The sequence below is a fragment of the Anticarsia gemmatalis genome, chromosome 28, assembly GCF_050436995.1.
Source record: "Anticarsia gemmatalis isolate Benzon Research Colony breed Stoneville strain chromosome 28, ilAntGemm2 primary, whole genome shotgun sequence".
Lineage (NCBI taxonomy): Eukaryota > Metazoa > Arthropoda > Insecta > Lepidoptera > Erebidae > Anticarsia > Anticarsia gemmatalis.
This window is the reverse complement of record NC_134772.1, coordinates 2678003-2692218: the sequence shown is the minus strand read 5'-3', so window position 1 is coordinate 2692218 and position 14216 is coordinate 2678003. Positions and strand designations below refer to the sequence as shown.

At 35.4% G+C, this 14216-nt stretch overlaps 1 protein-coding gene across 2 annotated transcripts in view; it reads right to left on the bottom strand.

Annotated features, from left to right (window-relative positions):
• Positions 1–4364: 4364 nt before the first annotated feature.
• Positions 4365–14216, bottom strand: part of sff (BRSK family serine/threonine-protein kinase sugar-free frosting) — a 50399-nt gene continuing 40547 nt past the window's right edge. Inside the window, exons 15-25 of one of the 2 annotated variants that reach the window (XM_076132644.1) lie at positions 13990–14088; positions 13446–13532; positions 12673–12783; positions 12050–12219; positions 11202–11306; positions 10656–10737; positions 8425–8556; positions 7397–7521; positions 6899–6958; positions 6144–6225; positions 4365–5446 (exon numbers count right to left, since the gene is read on the bottom strand). In XM_076132644.1, coding sequence (XP_075988759.1) covers positions 5265–5446; positions 6144–6225; positions 6899–6958; positions 7397–7521; positions 8425–8556; positions 10656–10737; positions 11202–11306; positions 12050–12219; positions 12673–12783; positions 13446–13532; positions 13990–14088 — 1235 coding nt within the window. In that variant the 3' untranslated portion in view covers positions 4365–5264. Of the gene's footprint in view, positions 5447–6143; positions 6243–6898; positions 6959–7396; positions 7522–8424; positions 8557–10655; positions 10738–11201; positions 11307–12049; positions 12220–12672; positions 12784–13445; positions 13533–13989; positions 14089–14216 lie in introns of both variants that reach the window. The other variant, XM_076132645.1, reaches the window with a different exon arrangement.

Genomic DNA, 14216 nt, shown 5'->3' with positions numbered 1-14216 from the left:
ATGTAAAAAAGTAACGCACGACATCTGCTATTAAAATTATAACTGCTATTTGCGCCGTTATCGCAGACCGCGTTTTAACATATAATTTCAAACGTTTTTATACAAAAAGCACTTGACTTTGTTATACTTTACAAATTATCTATCTACATACAATATATTGGGATGTTTATGTTTTTATTGAATAGTGTAAGAACTGAATTCACACGACCTAGCTGTATTTAAAAACTTAATTTTAAGATATCAATGAAAAATTGCTATTTTATGACTTCAAAATTATCTTGCAACTACAGTAGTACTAAAACAAAATTCTTCTTCTTATCGTATGGTTAGTGGTCAACCTAGTGTCAAAGTTGTTCAAGCCGCCCGAAGGCCTTTGACGTGGCTTAAAACAAAATTATAACGACGATCAACAATTTTATAAATATGTAATATTTATATTATTACTTTTGTTCAAAATTGTGTAGCAGGTTTATTAAAAATATTAATGTAAAACAATTAATCATTTGGGACTCTGGACTGTTATTAAAATAAAAAAATAAATGAAAAAGAAAAAAAAACAGTAAAAAAATGGCAGTTCCATTCTTTTTGACGTAAATTAGAAATAAAATATCAAGTTAGAAAATGGAGAAATACCAATATTTTTTCCCATACAAAATTAGGGTGGGATATCTAATCGTAAATTATAGGTTTAAATAGGTTTAAATGTTCTTCAGTTCTTACACTTAACATTATTTGGTTATATTACGTGTTACAATTTATATTGTATACTAAAGTTCAATGAACTTTCATTCATAAAAAAATATTTAAAAAGCAACATTTTTCTATGAACAAAAGTTATTTCGTTACATTTTTCATCCTGTTTCCTACATGTGAAAGTTATGTGCGTATTATGTAGAGTCACACAATTACTCTAATTAATTAATATTTCAACTAAAATCTGTGTTAGGCATCTTTATTGTAGAAAAACAAACATCAAACTACTTAAATAAGAAATTTCAAAGACGCCATTTAATATTTACAAATAAATCAACAATTTTACAAACACAACGGAAACACAAATTTGTTTATGATTTCATATTTTGATTTAAAAAAGTGCAGTATATTACTTTTTAATAAATAACTTGCTCTAACGGTGAAGGAAAACATCGTGAGGAAACCTTGCATGCCTAAAATTTGTTTAATTCATTTATTGAGAGCATGCAAAGTCCCCAACCCGTACGTGGCCAGCGTGGTGGACTCAAGGCCTAACCCCTCCCCCTCGTTTGGGAGGAGACCCTTGCCCTGCAGTGGAACAGTAATGGGTTAAAAAAACCATTTGAAAGCCACTATGCTGTACATTGTTTTCTCTCTTACATAATAGTAATTAACACGATACGTCAACGCAGCAATGTACTGAATAGTAACCATCAATTTGACGCACACTAGTTGTCAACTCAGATACGTGATAAATCCGCAAAGCTTACTCATTTATTAATAAGACAAGAATATTATACTGCACTTTTTTATAGATGATTATGAACACAGTGAAATATACATATATATTGACAATATATAGACCAAATAACTACAGTTATATACCGCTCACGATTATTTATTTATTTTGACACCATTTTGAACCTAAAATGTACAGACTACGGCCGGCAGGAAATTTAATTATACAGTATATTATAGCGAGACAGTAATTTTTATTTGAAATTACAAAATAATAAAATAATTTTGAAGTTAAGAATCATGACGCACTGTCGACTATCTGAACGAAAACCTCCGGTTTTTGAGTACATTTAGCGGTAGTTTATTTATTCAATAGCGTTTTTTTATAAGTTTAAACGCTATTGAATGGATAAACTACGGCTAAATGTACCTCAGAAACCGGGGGTAATACTGCACATTTCAAAAGTATAATCCAAAAACAAATCATTTTTTAATAAAGGTCATATTTTGACATTTTTGATATATTTCAACAACTTAGTAAAGAGCCTTGTATGCTAGGTCCGCAGCTGTTGGAGGTATACAAAATTAAAAGTTTTGAACAGTGACCTGCAGGCTTATGCAGCTTCTTCTTATCGAATGGTTAGTGGTTAACCTAATGTCAAAGTTGTTCAAGCCCGAAGGCCTTTGACGTGGCTTAACGACTGTTATCTTAATTGACAACAACCGGGACCGAAAATTTACTCGGAGACGCCCAGTTCAAATACCACTGCATGCCGTCACCCATCTACGAAAAAACCGCGGCATAGTTTGCTTAACCCACAGATCGTTTACCGACCGGTGAGCGCAACTGGCTATGGGCTATTATAATCTAGATTACTAGATTAATCATGCATACGAAAATTCTATACGAAATTGTCTTACTTTAGCCTGCGACCACGGCGATTTCAACCTGCGTCGAAACGTTAGGCATTTTAAGGTAAAATTCGTGTTCGCGTTTCCCGTATCCTATTATATATCGTACTATAGTCGTTAGTATTTGCTAATCGACAGTGCGTAGTGACTCTAAAGGTCGGATTTTGGAGTGAGCGATACATTAAGTGCAATTCTATAGATATCTAACTCTAGTGTAAGCAACTATGGCAGTAGGGACTTTAAACATATCAATACATATATACGTTTTTTTTTGCAAAAATACAGCATTCAATCTTAGCTTCTTAACTAACCTTTTTTTTAAATATTTTAGCATATTTATCAGTACATGTATCAGGGGGTAGCATTTTTTCAACATTTTACAAAGTACATGGCCGGTTTCATTATTTTTTTTTTATATAAGATTTTTTTCATTATTTTTAATTAAAATTAACACATACTTTTAAGCTTACTAAATACAGCTATTATGTATAATTATAAAAACAGTTTTTTTTTTCGCTTTGTTTTCAGTGATACGCAGTCGTAACGAATTTTATAAGCTTTTCTGCTTTTTTGTCGTTACTGCTTATAGCATAATTGGTAGCAATAAAAATAACGCTGCTATTTTAGTTATTGCTAAATTAATAAACTAAAATTAATTGCGTTATTTTTACCGATTGAGGGTCAATTGAAAATATTTTTTGCTTTTAAATAATTAAACGTTTTGGCATGGCAAATAATATATTAGGTTTTTTATTACTTGGTATTTATGAAAAATATAATTTTTCGACAAAAAATATTTTCAAAAAACTCTCTTTTCACTCAAAATTTTTCACAAATACGATGAAATTTTAATTGGAAGTACGCCAAATGTGTTTTTTTTAATCGAATTTTGCAAAAATGGTGTCAATTAGGAAGCTTCCGTGTCAACTATTTAATTACATTTTCAAATTTATTATTAATTTTTATTAAAATTTTGGAAGTACAGTCATTTCCAAAAGAAACTAATTTTCCAATAGTCTTATACAAATTTTGTGCACATTACCGTAAATTTTATTTTCACGAATTCAAGGATCAATTTTAAACATTAGATTTTCTTCACAAAAAAAATCGCCATATTTCTTTTTACGATAATATGATAATTTTCCGATTTAAAAGTGTTAGTTTCTTAAACCAGTGAAAATAAAACTGTATCCGTTTAATAACAGTTAGAAACAAACCACTCCGTATATTCTTATATGACTGTACATAGTAAATAGCTTCTAAATGAATTATTATATAAACCTTTATTACTAATTATCAAAAAAAGAAAAAAGACTATTACAATATGGAGATTTTAATAATTAGAAAGTAATTTTTTTTAAGGCCTTACCCCTCCCTTTAGGAGAAGACCCTGGCCCTGCAGTGGGACAGAAATGGTTTAAAAAAAGATTATTCTTCTTGTTCGAAAATTCATTATTTAGTAATTAGACAAGTCTTTAGATTTTCATCGTTCTATAATTTTGTCATATAAACATTTATTTACCGAAATAAAAAAAGACTTCTTTCAAATATTTTCTTGCAAATTCAAAAAGATAAAATTGTTTTCTTTTTTAAACTGTTTATAAAAACGAAATATTTTTAAAACATTATTAATTTATGTGCAATTCATTTAGAAGCTATTAAATACAATAATTATGTATAAAATACATACACATTTGAAGCCAATATCAAACCTATATCGTGATGGGGGATACGGGGTAAGCGCTACTATCCAAACACGCGAAATTGATGGGTCAATTATATAGTATATAAACCATGAAAACGTATTTTCAATGAAGTTCCTTTTAAATTGACTTTTTTTTTGGAAATTGTTGTCATTTCAATACGATCAAAAATATTGAATTGAAAAGAAACTTTAATTTCTCTTTATTTATCATAGAATTTTTATAATCTCACTATAGTAAGTATATTATGTAAACAAAAATGTTGCACTTAAATTAAATAAATAAAAATTGTACGCATTTTTTTCAGTTTATTAAAGACAGTATACGTTTTTTTTGTATATTGACAATCAAGTATTTTCTAATATTTTTTTTGTATTCTCAATCAAGTATTTTCTAATATTGTTATAATATTTTTTATCAGACAATCTTCGAACACTATTTTTCATTTAAATATTGACCATGCATATATTAATTGCAGTTTGACTTTAGGACTTATTTCACAAACATCTATCGTATTGCGGTTGTCAGATGCGGGACAAAATCGTATCCTTGTTTTTTATAGTCTTTTCAAAACACCGACTTAAAACCGACTTCAATCCAACTTAATTCCTATTGAGGCATTGAAATGTACGACATAAAGCAAGGGTTCCCAACCTTTTCTTAGTCCGGGACCACTTTTATATTATTCTTGTTAGCAGGGACCACTATGTAAGTATATTCAAAATAAAGTGTAATATTATCATCCTGAAAATTTATAATCTTTCGCGGACCATATTTTGAATTCCACGGACCATTGGTTGGGAACCACTGACATAAAGCCTTTATTACATTTCAATAACATACTGTGAGTTAGAATAAAAATCGGTGTGAGTCGGTTTAATTAAAGTCGATTATAAGTCGGTGTTACACATAATGAAATCTAAACGTCAAGTATCAGCATTTTATTCGTGTATTAAAGTCGGTCAGTAAGTCGGCCAGCGTGGTGGACTCAAGGCCTAACCCCTCCCTCATTACGGGAGGAGACCCTTGCCCAGCAGTGGGACAGTAATGGGTTAATTTTTGTTTATTAAAGTCGGTGTAATATACAGTCAATACACGTCTAATTTCAGTATTTTATTCTGAATTATTTTACTTAATTTTCATGTATTTATATTTTCGACCTATTCAAATACCATATAACCCCCACCACAACATATAGTCAGCGTTCTATTATATATCTCACGCAATAGTCGTCGCGGGGAGGGCCAGGTCCCTCTCCCGGAGGAGGTCGCGCCGGTTGTCCCGGAGGGAGTTGTTGCGACGCAGCTCGTCCTTGAGGGAGGAGTCCCGGGAGTCCAGGCCCCGGCGGGGAGAGGAGGTGGCGTCGCGGCACTCCGAGGAGGAACGCTTTGTGTGGGTACCTGGTTTTAGAAACGATTTGTTAAGTAAAATTGTAATTTTTTTAATTTTTTTCTTCTGGTCTTTACTTCAATGAAGGTCTGCCTGAAATCAATAGTAGTGGTATAATTACTAATTGACATTGCCAAGCTGTTGTCTTGAAAATGTCTTACAAACTTTTATAAAAAATACGGTAAGACTACAAAGTTTGCAGCATCGTTCTCAAAAAATACTAAATGTCTTCTTATCGCAAACTACTAAAAAAACATCATAAATGATGAGATTAACCACGTTGCCAAAGCTGGCAATATTAGCAAATTGCACAGCTCACGTTCCAAAAGTGTTTCATTACAAATTGCATTCAATTTGGCGATATTTAGCAAAATTTACATGATTGCCAAAATTGGCCACGTCACAGACCCTCAACCCTCAACCCAATGTCCAGCTAAACAAAAAAGCAGTTAAAATTATTTCATCACATTTGAAGCATCTCATCATTTTTTGGCAATGTGTATCAAGATTGCCAAATGTGGCAATGTGTATCAAGATTGTCAAATATGGCAATGTGTATCAAGATTGTCAAATATGGCAATGTGTATCAAGATTGCCATATGTGGCAATGTGTATCAAGATTGCCGAATGTGGCAATGTGTATCAAGATTGCCAAATGTGGCAATGTGTATCAAGATTGCCAGATTCGGCAATGTGATGTGAACATACCTGGCAGGTCGCGGCCGCAGCTCATGATCTCGTGGTCGAGGGAGGCGGAGGCAGGCTCGGCCGCGCGCCGCCCACGCCCGCCCTGCTCAAGTCCAACGACTGTTAGCGTATTTGACAGTTTTCATTGCTATTAGTCTGTATTAATGGCAATATGATGCCGTTGTGGCTTCAAAACAAATATACCTATTTGCTCTGTATTTTTTTTTAAAGACAATTCCCGCACTAAGAATTATCAATTTAGTAATATAATTACAATAATAATGTAATTACAAACAACGGACACAAAGTACAACCATACCCGAAAAAAAAATTGTGGATCGCATTAATAATTGTTCCGTGTGGGAATCGAACCCATGATCTCCCGACGCAATGGTAGCAGCGTGCTAACCTTAACCACTGCGCCACGGAGGCTTCAAAACTAACTATTCGATAGTCATAACAAAAAATGTACGTTTTTTCATATTTTACAAAAAATATATTCATTATAGTATGTATGAACTTGTAATAAAATCTCTTTGGCTTCAAGAATCACAAATGAGTACACGGTTCATTAGGTTTCTTTCAGTGAGCTCGTGAGGTACCCAAATATCGAGCTTTTTGTGTAGAGAAAAGATTTTATTACAAGTTCATACATACTATAATGTGAAAAGACTTTTTCCCCGACTTATATTCAGCCCCTTTTTTGTAAAAATACAAAATTTATCAGTAAATGAATGATATAATATGTATGTATTTGTGATAGCTTAGATATTTACTTTGTATCCACTGGAGCCGCTCGTGACGGACGAACTCGAGCCGAGAGGATGAGTGCCGTTCTGAAAAAACAAAGTATATTTTGTCAAACTTTTTTTTGGTTTTGAAATCATAAAGTTTAATAGTATTTTTAAACTGATGTTATGTAATTTTTGCTAAAGGCTAGCGTCCACTTATATGTACCGTGCGGTTTGGTAGATAAAGAAATAGCCAAATATTATATTTTTTTGCGTTTACGCAATATTTTTAAAGTACATAATGTTACTTTTATTTTGATAAAAAATTTTTTTTTTCTTTTGCCTGGTTGAGTTTCCCGCTTCTGGGCAATAAATATTTTACTTTTTACCAAAATATACTGATTAAGGTGAAGGTAATAATTATTATTTCGAGGAATAATTTGAAAATGTATTTTTTTTTTGGAATTTACCCAGAAAAAAAATGTTTTTTTTTAAATAAAAAGTACTGAAGCTAACAATAGTTTAATAAATGTTACATTGTACCTGGTCTAGTTGGTCTATAGAAGTATGACTGGTTGGACTCTTAACAGTGTCGAAGACTGAGGAGTCACTGTCGTGGTCTGACTGCTGGTGCGGCGTCTCCGGACTGTCTGGAATCTCTCCAGCCGCTGGAATACAACATAAATGTTATAAATGAGAAATTTTGAATACTTTTTTTGGCACGAGGTTATGGTATAGGTGCCGCCAAACAACTTGAACAATTTCGCTACATCTTAGTGAACGATTTTTAGGTCAGTTTAGGTACAATAGTGTTGCGCAGAGGCGAGAGCGTTTCAGCTTCGACCACCCGACTGGTATAACAGCCAACCAAGTGTCCTCTGCACTGGGTCTACATTCTGTTTACTTTCTAATACAGCAAATTATGTTCAAGTTGTTTGGCGACGTCTATATATGAATAAGTATTTTATTCGGTAAAAGTAGCATATCAGAGATGTTGGTTCGTTTAAAGATGTTTGCGTTACAAAAATATGTTTTCTTGAATATTTTTTTTCGTATTCCCTGTTTAAAAGAATCCGCACATAGAAATGCTTTTGCGTCGCAAGGACTTTTACAAACATACAAACAATGAACACAAAGTACAACCAGACCCGAAACAATTTTATTTGTGGATCGCACAAAATAATTATTGTTCCGCGTGGGGGCCTTCTCCCTGGCGCAATGGTACGGGTTTGATAATAATATGATAGTCGCTCCTATTTTTTCCGGAATCTGCTATGGCAGGGATCCCCAACTTGAGGTGCGCGAACTTTTTTGAAAATAAAGTTTTGAGCGATTATTGTATTATTAATAGGGGTCTTCTAATCACGATGAAGCGCTATGGGTTCGCACTAGAAAAAGGTTGGGAAACATTTTGAAGTTACTATGTTATCATAGTAACTTCAAAATGTTTCCCATATCATATTAAGTACAGTAAAGTGCGTACGTATGTTCCTGCGGGCGGTGTGTTTTTCAAGAAACTCAATCCTAAAATGGTATAGTTATTAATGTTATTACATATAGTAAGCACTTACCATGCGGGTGTATATTCCTCCTTGTGGCCCTGGGCGAGGGCGGGTGCAGCGCGGGCGCGCGGCCGGCGCCGGGCGCGCGGCACACGGCGCTCTGCACCACCTCGCACACGCGCCGGAAGCGACGGATGTTGCCTGCGACACAGTCACAATCAAATCATTTATTCATTTAGGTCAAGTGCTCCTTCTTCTTCTTCTTATCGTATGGTTAGTGGTCAACCTAGTGTCAAAGTTGTTCAAGCCAAAGCCTAGTGTCAAAGTTGTCAAAGGCCTTCGGGCGAAGGCCTTTGACATGGCTTAACGACGTAATCTTAATCGACAACAACCGGGACCGACTTTTTACGTGCCCTCCGAAGCACGGAGATGCCCAGTTCAAATACCACTATGCGGTCACCCATCTATGGAATGACCGCGCCAACGGTTGCTTCACCCACAGATCGTTTACCGACCGGTGAGCGCAACTGGCTATGGGCGCCTCATCAGGTCAAGTGCTATCACTTTTGATAGTCAATGATACAGAGAGTGAATTTACCGCCAGTTCGGAAGGTAGGGGCAATGAGAACAGCTGCCAACAAACTCCAGGCCACTCTTTTCATCACACAAATTATATAGGTTACTACGAGCCACGACTTCAAACAAGAATAGGTGCCTTTACACACACGCTCTATCGCGCATGAAACAACAATAGCGCGTGAAAGAGCGTGCGTGTAAGGTTAAGTTCATATGACCGGCCGGAACTTTCGACCGAGCAGTACAAGATCGAAGTAAACAGCTAGTATCGTCTACATCACCGCGCAATACCGCGCGTCGCGCTCCGAACCGCGCGCTAGTTCTTGAACCGCGCGGTTTCTCGGTTCTGTTACCACGGTGATGAAGACAATACTAGCTGTTTACATCGATCTTGTACCGCGCGGTCGAAAGTTCCGGGCGGTCATATAAACTTAGCCGAAAGGAAAGAGCGCGCGCCGCGCTCATCTGTCAAGCCCGCAAAGAAAATCGCTCTCTCTCAGAGCGCGCCATCTTTTCCGCGTGTAATCCTGTACGCTCCTAAGAACGTCCTAAGTGTCCGTAAGTGTCCTAAGAGTGTGTGTGTAAAGGCAGCCATTTACTAAGAGACTGCGGATATTGAAAACTATGACGACGGCCATCCATTCTATCACTTGTATTCCATTCCCCAATCTCATTTTTTGCTGAGTATTTTCCTCGCAGTAGTTAAGTTCAGTCAGACATGAAGTTACCTATTTGACACGTAGTGTACACAAATAAAAAAACAATGTTCATTACTAGGCATAAATGTAAAAATGAAGTTAGGCCCTGAAACCAAATGATGGCCTCAAAGCTTGCTCTCTGTAAAAGTCTATAAGTAACTAAAATAAGTCAAAAAATAATTTACAAAGAAGCCGAAACACGAACAAAAAGAACACCTTCATAAAAATCATTAACCCCCGATTTTTGAAGTACATTTAGCGGTAGTTTATCTATTCAATAGTGTCAAAACTCAATTAAAAAAACGCATGAATAGATAAACTACCGCTAAATGTACTCAGAAACGGTCAGTCACGTGCTAGTTTCAAAAACCCTTGCTTTTCTAATTCTCAAGTGACCATTTCGATAACATTAACTACTAATATTTCAAAATATTAATGGTACAGTCAGCTACAAAAGTAGCTGATCATACTCAATCTTTTGAAACCCTATATACTGAAGTGTGCACATTATTCCATGGAGAAAAAACATTTGCCATTGATTGAAATGTTTAATCCCAACTCATTCTACCTGATTTTGATCAGTTATTTATTAAAGTTACGTAACACAGAGGTTTTGAAAATATGAAGTTGTTCTGCTACTTTTGGAGCTGACTGTACCTTGATGCAGAATAGAACAAAAAATTTTTTGAATGTACAAATATATTTTAACTAGCTGACCCGCGCAACTTCGCTTGCGTCACATAAGAGAGAATGGGTCAAAACTTTCCCTGTTTTTGTAACATTCTTTACTGCTGCTCTGCTCCTCTTAGTCACAGCGTGATGATATATAGCCTATAGCCTTCCTCGATAAATGGGCTATCTAACGCTGAAAGAATTTTTCAAATCGGACCCGTAGTTCCTGAGATTAGCGCGTTCAAACAAACAAACAAACTCTTCAGCTTTATAATATTAGTATAGATAAAAATTTACTATTTGTACCTACATATATTTTAAACATTTAATATCTTATATTAATTTCATACTTACCGGATAACAGTGTAAATGTAATTGCATACAAATACTCCTTGCCGTTTTCACCCGGCGCTTTCGTGATTGTTGATATATCAACCTGAAACAAGCAAACACGCATTATTTTATTGGACTGTACTTTTCTAATCTGGTATGTGGACGCTCACCTTTAGTTAGACTATTTGAGTGATGAAAAAGTATACTTAATGATTTTTTTTATTTTATTAAATCGAAAAAATATTTTCTTTCATACTTTTTACTATTTAAGTCCTTTTTTATGACTTAAATTTATAAATAGCTTCTTGTTTGAATATTTAAAAATATATACTTATTTACTAAGTAAAATAAATATAATGTCTACTAATTGGTTTTTCTTCCAATTTAGGTAGTATGTTACATTATATTTTGTAAGAAAACGTGCATATTATTAAATTAAATAATAATAATTTTAAACATGTATTGTAAATTACAAATTTTGACCAAAATTACCACGTTATATTTATAAATTTTAAAAAACAAATGTATCATCACCTGAAAATAATAAGTATATTATTGTTATATTACCTGAAACCGCACATGCCTCTGAAACATGGCGGGCGCGTTGGAACCTCGCTTGTACTCCACTCTGAACGACATCGGCGACAACACGCTGTGAGACAACTCTGCTATCTGTGCACAAAATATATACATTACATCACATTGTAACCAGCTTTCCACTACGAAACGGACACATTCCACTAAATAAAAATAACCTTTTTTAACCCCCGACGCACTGATGCAGTAATTTCAATTTCGTGTTTTTTGTATTAATGTGATCAGATTCAGTACAAAAATTTTCGGTAGTTAGCCGGTTCTCAATAGTTGATAGAGAATCGAACTACTGAAAATTACTAAAGTTTTGGAAAGATCACGCGTAAGACAGTTTTACGTGCCTTCAAAAGCACGGAAATAATGGCAGTTAGTTACCAAAAAAATTGTCAGAAGCTTGAAAGTCTGACAACCAGTCTTACCGAAGGTTATCGTGTTATAAATCAGGTAACTGGGTTGTGGAGGTCAGATAGACAGTCGCTGCATGTAAAACACTGGTATTCAGCTGCATCCGGTGAGACTGGAAGCTGACTCCATCATAGAAAGAAAGGCTAAGCTGATCAAAGTTACTTACGTCTCACCGGATGCAACTGAATACCAGTATTTTACATCTGACCTCCACAACCCAGTAACCTGGGATTATAACACGATACGTTTCGGTAAGACTGGTTGTCAGACTTTCAAGCTTCTGACTACTGTTAACGACTGTCAAAGATCTTCGAAAATGACAGCCGGGACCCACAGTTTAACGTGTCTTCCGAAACACGGAAGAACTCGATATGTATAAGATGGTCACCCATCCACAATTTTAGTTAGGTACTTACACTTAGAAAAGCATGTATAAGATCGGCTTTGACTGTAGCCAGGGGTTTCCCCTTCACTAACGCAGTGAAGGTCTCTTCCTTATCAGCTGATAACAGCAGAGAACCGAACCAGGACCGTTTGGTTAGTTCGGGAGACGATTCCGGCGTGAGATGGACCTCTTCTGATGATGCTGTGGGAAAAAATAGGTTTTAAAATGATGTTTTTTTGTGAGTTTTTGAGAAAATGTTGGTGTTTGTAGTGCAAAGACTGAAATAGGAAAGAATAAAATAAGTTTTCCTATGGTCGTGGTTCCATTGCGACTCAATTTTTTTATTAATATTACACATAAATAAATAAATGTATAATGACGCAGTCTACGCCAATATTGGGCTTTGATGGCCGCCAACTTCTTTGTAACTGGCCAGTTACGCAGGATTGGACAAAAAGCTAGTAGGTAAGATATTTTAATATTTAAAAAAGACTCGAGTGATTTTCGGTCATGGACAAGTTTTGAAAACTGATCAGTTTCTTAAAAGTTCGCTTTTCAAAAATTAAGGAAACAAAATAACAATATGTGATTAAAATATTTTTCAACGGCGGCCAATTCTATAAAAACTGGCCACCGGTCAATAACACAACTCACTCTGCATTTTCCTCCGGTGGAAGCGCGGGGAGCCAAGGAAGGAGTTCTTGATGGTCGCCAGTCGCACGCGCCACGGAGCCGCCGCGCCGCCGCCCGCTACTGGCGCTACACCTAATATTGACATGACAGTTTTAAATATTGGACAGAAGATTATTTTTTCATATGAAACCAACGAAATTTATAAAGATTAATTTTAGTTTTGCAAAATTTATCGATTGTGTTGGTTTCATATGAAAAAATAATCGAAACTAGTTCAAATTCCCACGTATAATGTTACCCAAATGATTCAAAGTTACCCAGGTTGACTATAAGAAGAGTATGTACATTATATCTATAAATAAAACATTACCCACACTATCACGTTTTTGACAATTGTGTTCATACATAGACACCGTTTTATATGTTTATTGAGGTCTTACTGAATGTTATAAATATTTATATTAAATAACTTAAGTATGATTTAAATTCATTATAGTCGAATTTCGACTACTGGGCGACCACTAGTTCATTAAAAAGGGTGTAATCTATTAAAGCCTGGTTTCCACCGCGAGCAAATAATGATTTCGTTAAACTCGCAAGTGCAAATTGCATACTTGTATTCGCACCAAAATGGAATTCAAAAAGGCTTTAAAGATAAGTCATTAATGGCTTTAAAAAGATAGCTAACTCTATCGATATATGGCATTTTTTTGTTTTTCGGCATTTTAAAAAAAGGCCCAAAATGCATGATCTCGTTTTAAGTAACTAACTTATGTAATATGTTAATAATATACTTGTAATAGTTCCAAGGTTAGGGAACAGTGATGGTTGTGGTGACTGTGTGGTGCTCGGCGGTCCCGGCAGTGAAGACCGCTCTCTCACTGAGAATACAATAATAATAAATTAGTTGTATCCAGTAACATTCAATTATGAAAAAAGACTTTATCTTTTTTATATCTCATTGAACAAGTCACACACGGTCATTTGATTCCAAACTAAGCAGAGCTTGTACTATGATCACCAACTAACTGATAAACATACTTATATACTTTTAAATGCATACTTATATAGATACATTAACATCCAGGTTCAGAACATCCCGGGTGGGATTCGAGCCCACCACACGCGGCACTATAGCTATTGCGGCGAGGTGACCACTTAAACCACTGCGCCAAACGTGCAGTTATGTCAAATGTATGATAAATAATAAATGTTGGGAGTTGGAATTCTCTTCTCATCGGGGGCCCCTTCCGGCGGGGGCCCGTGGTATTTTGCCACCCAGTAGTTACGTCACTGGGTTCAAACTATAGTATCTGGAGGTTGATAATTGTGCCTCACCTCTGTGCGACTGTGAGGGACTGTGTGGACGTACTGCGACGGAGGACGCCATGACGGGAGACTCGTTTATTATGATAACTGCCTCGCCCGGCTCGCCGCCTGTAAGTTACAGCCACATTACAGGATATGATTCCATGGCCTGCGACCCGAGCAGAAAATGACCAAGCTGTTTTGAAAAAATAGGGTCAGCTTAGCATAGATTAGTGGGTATTATTTAAGGCATTTAT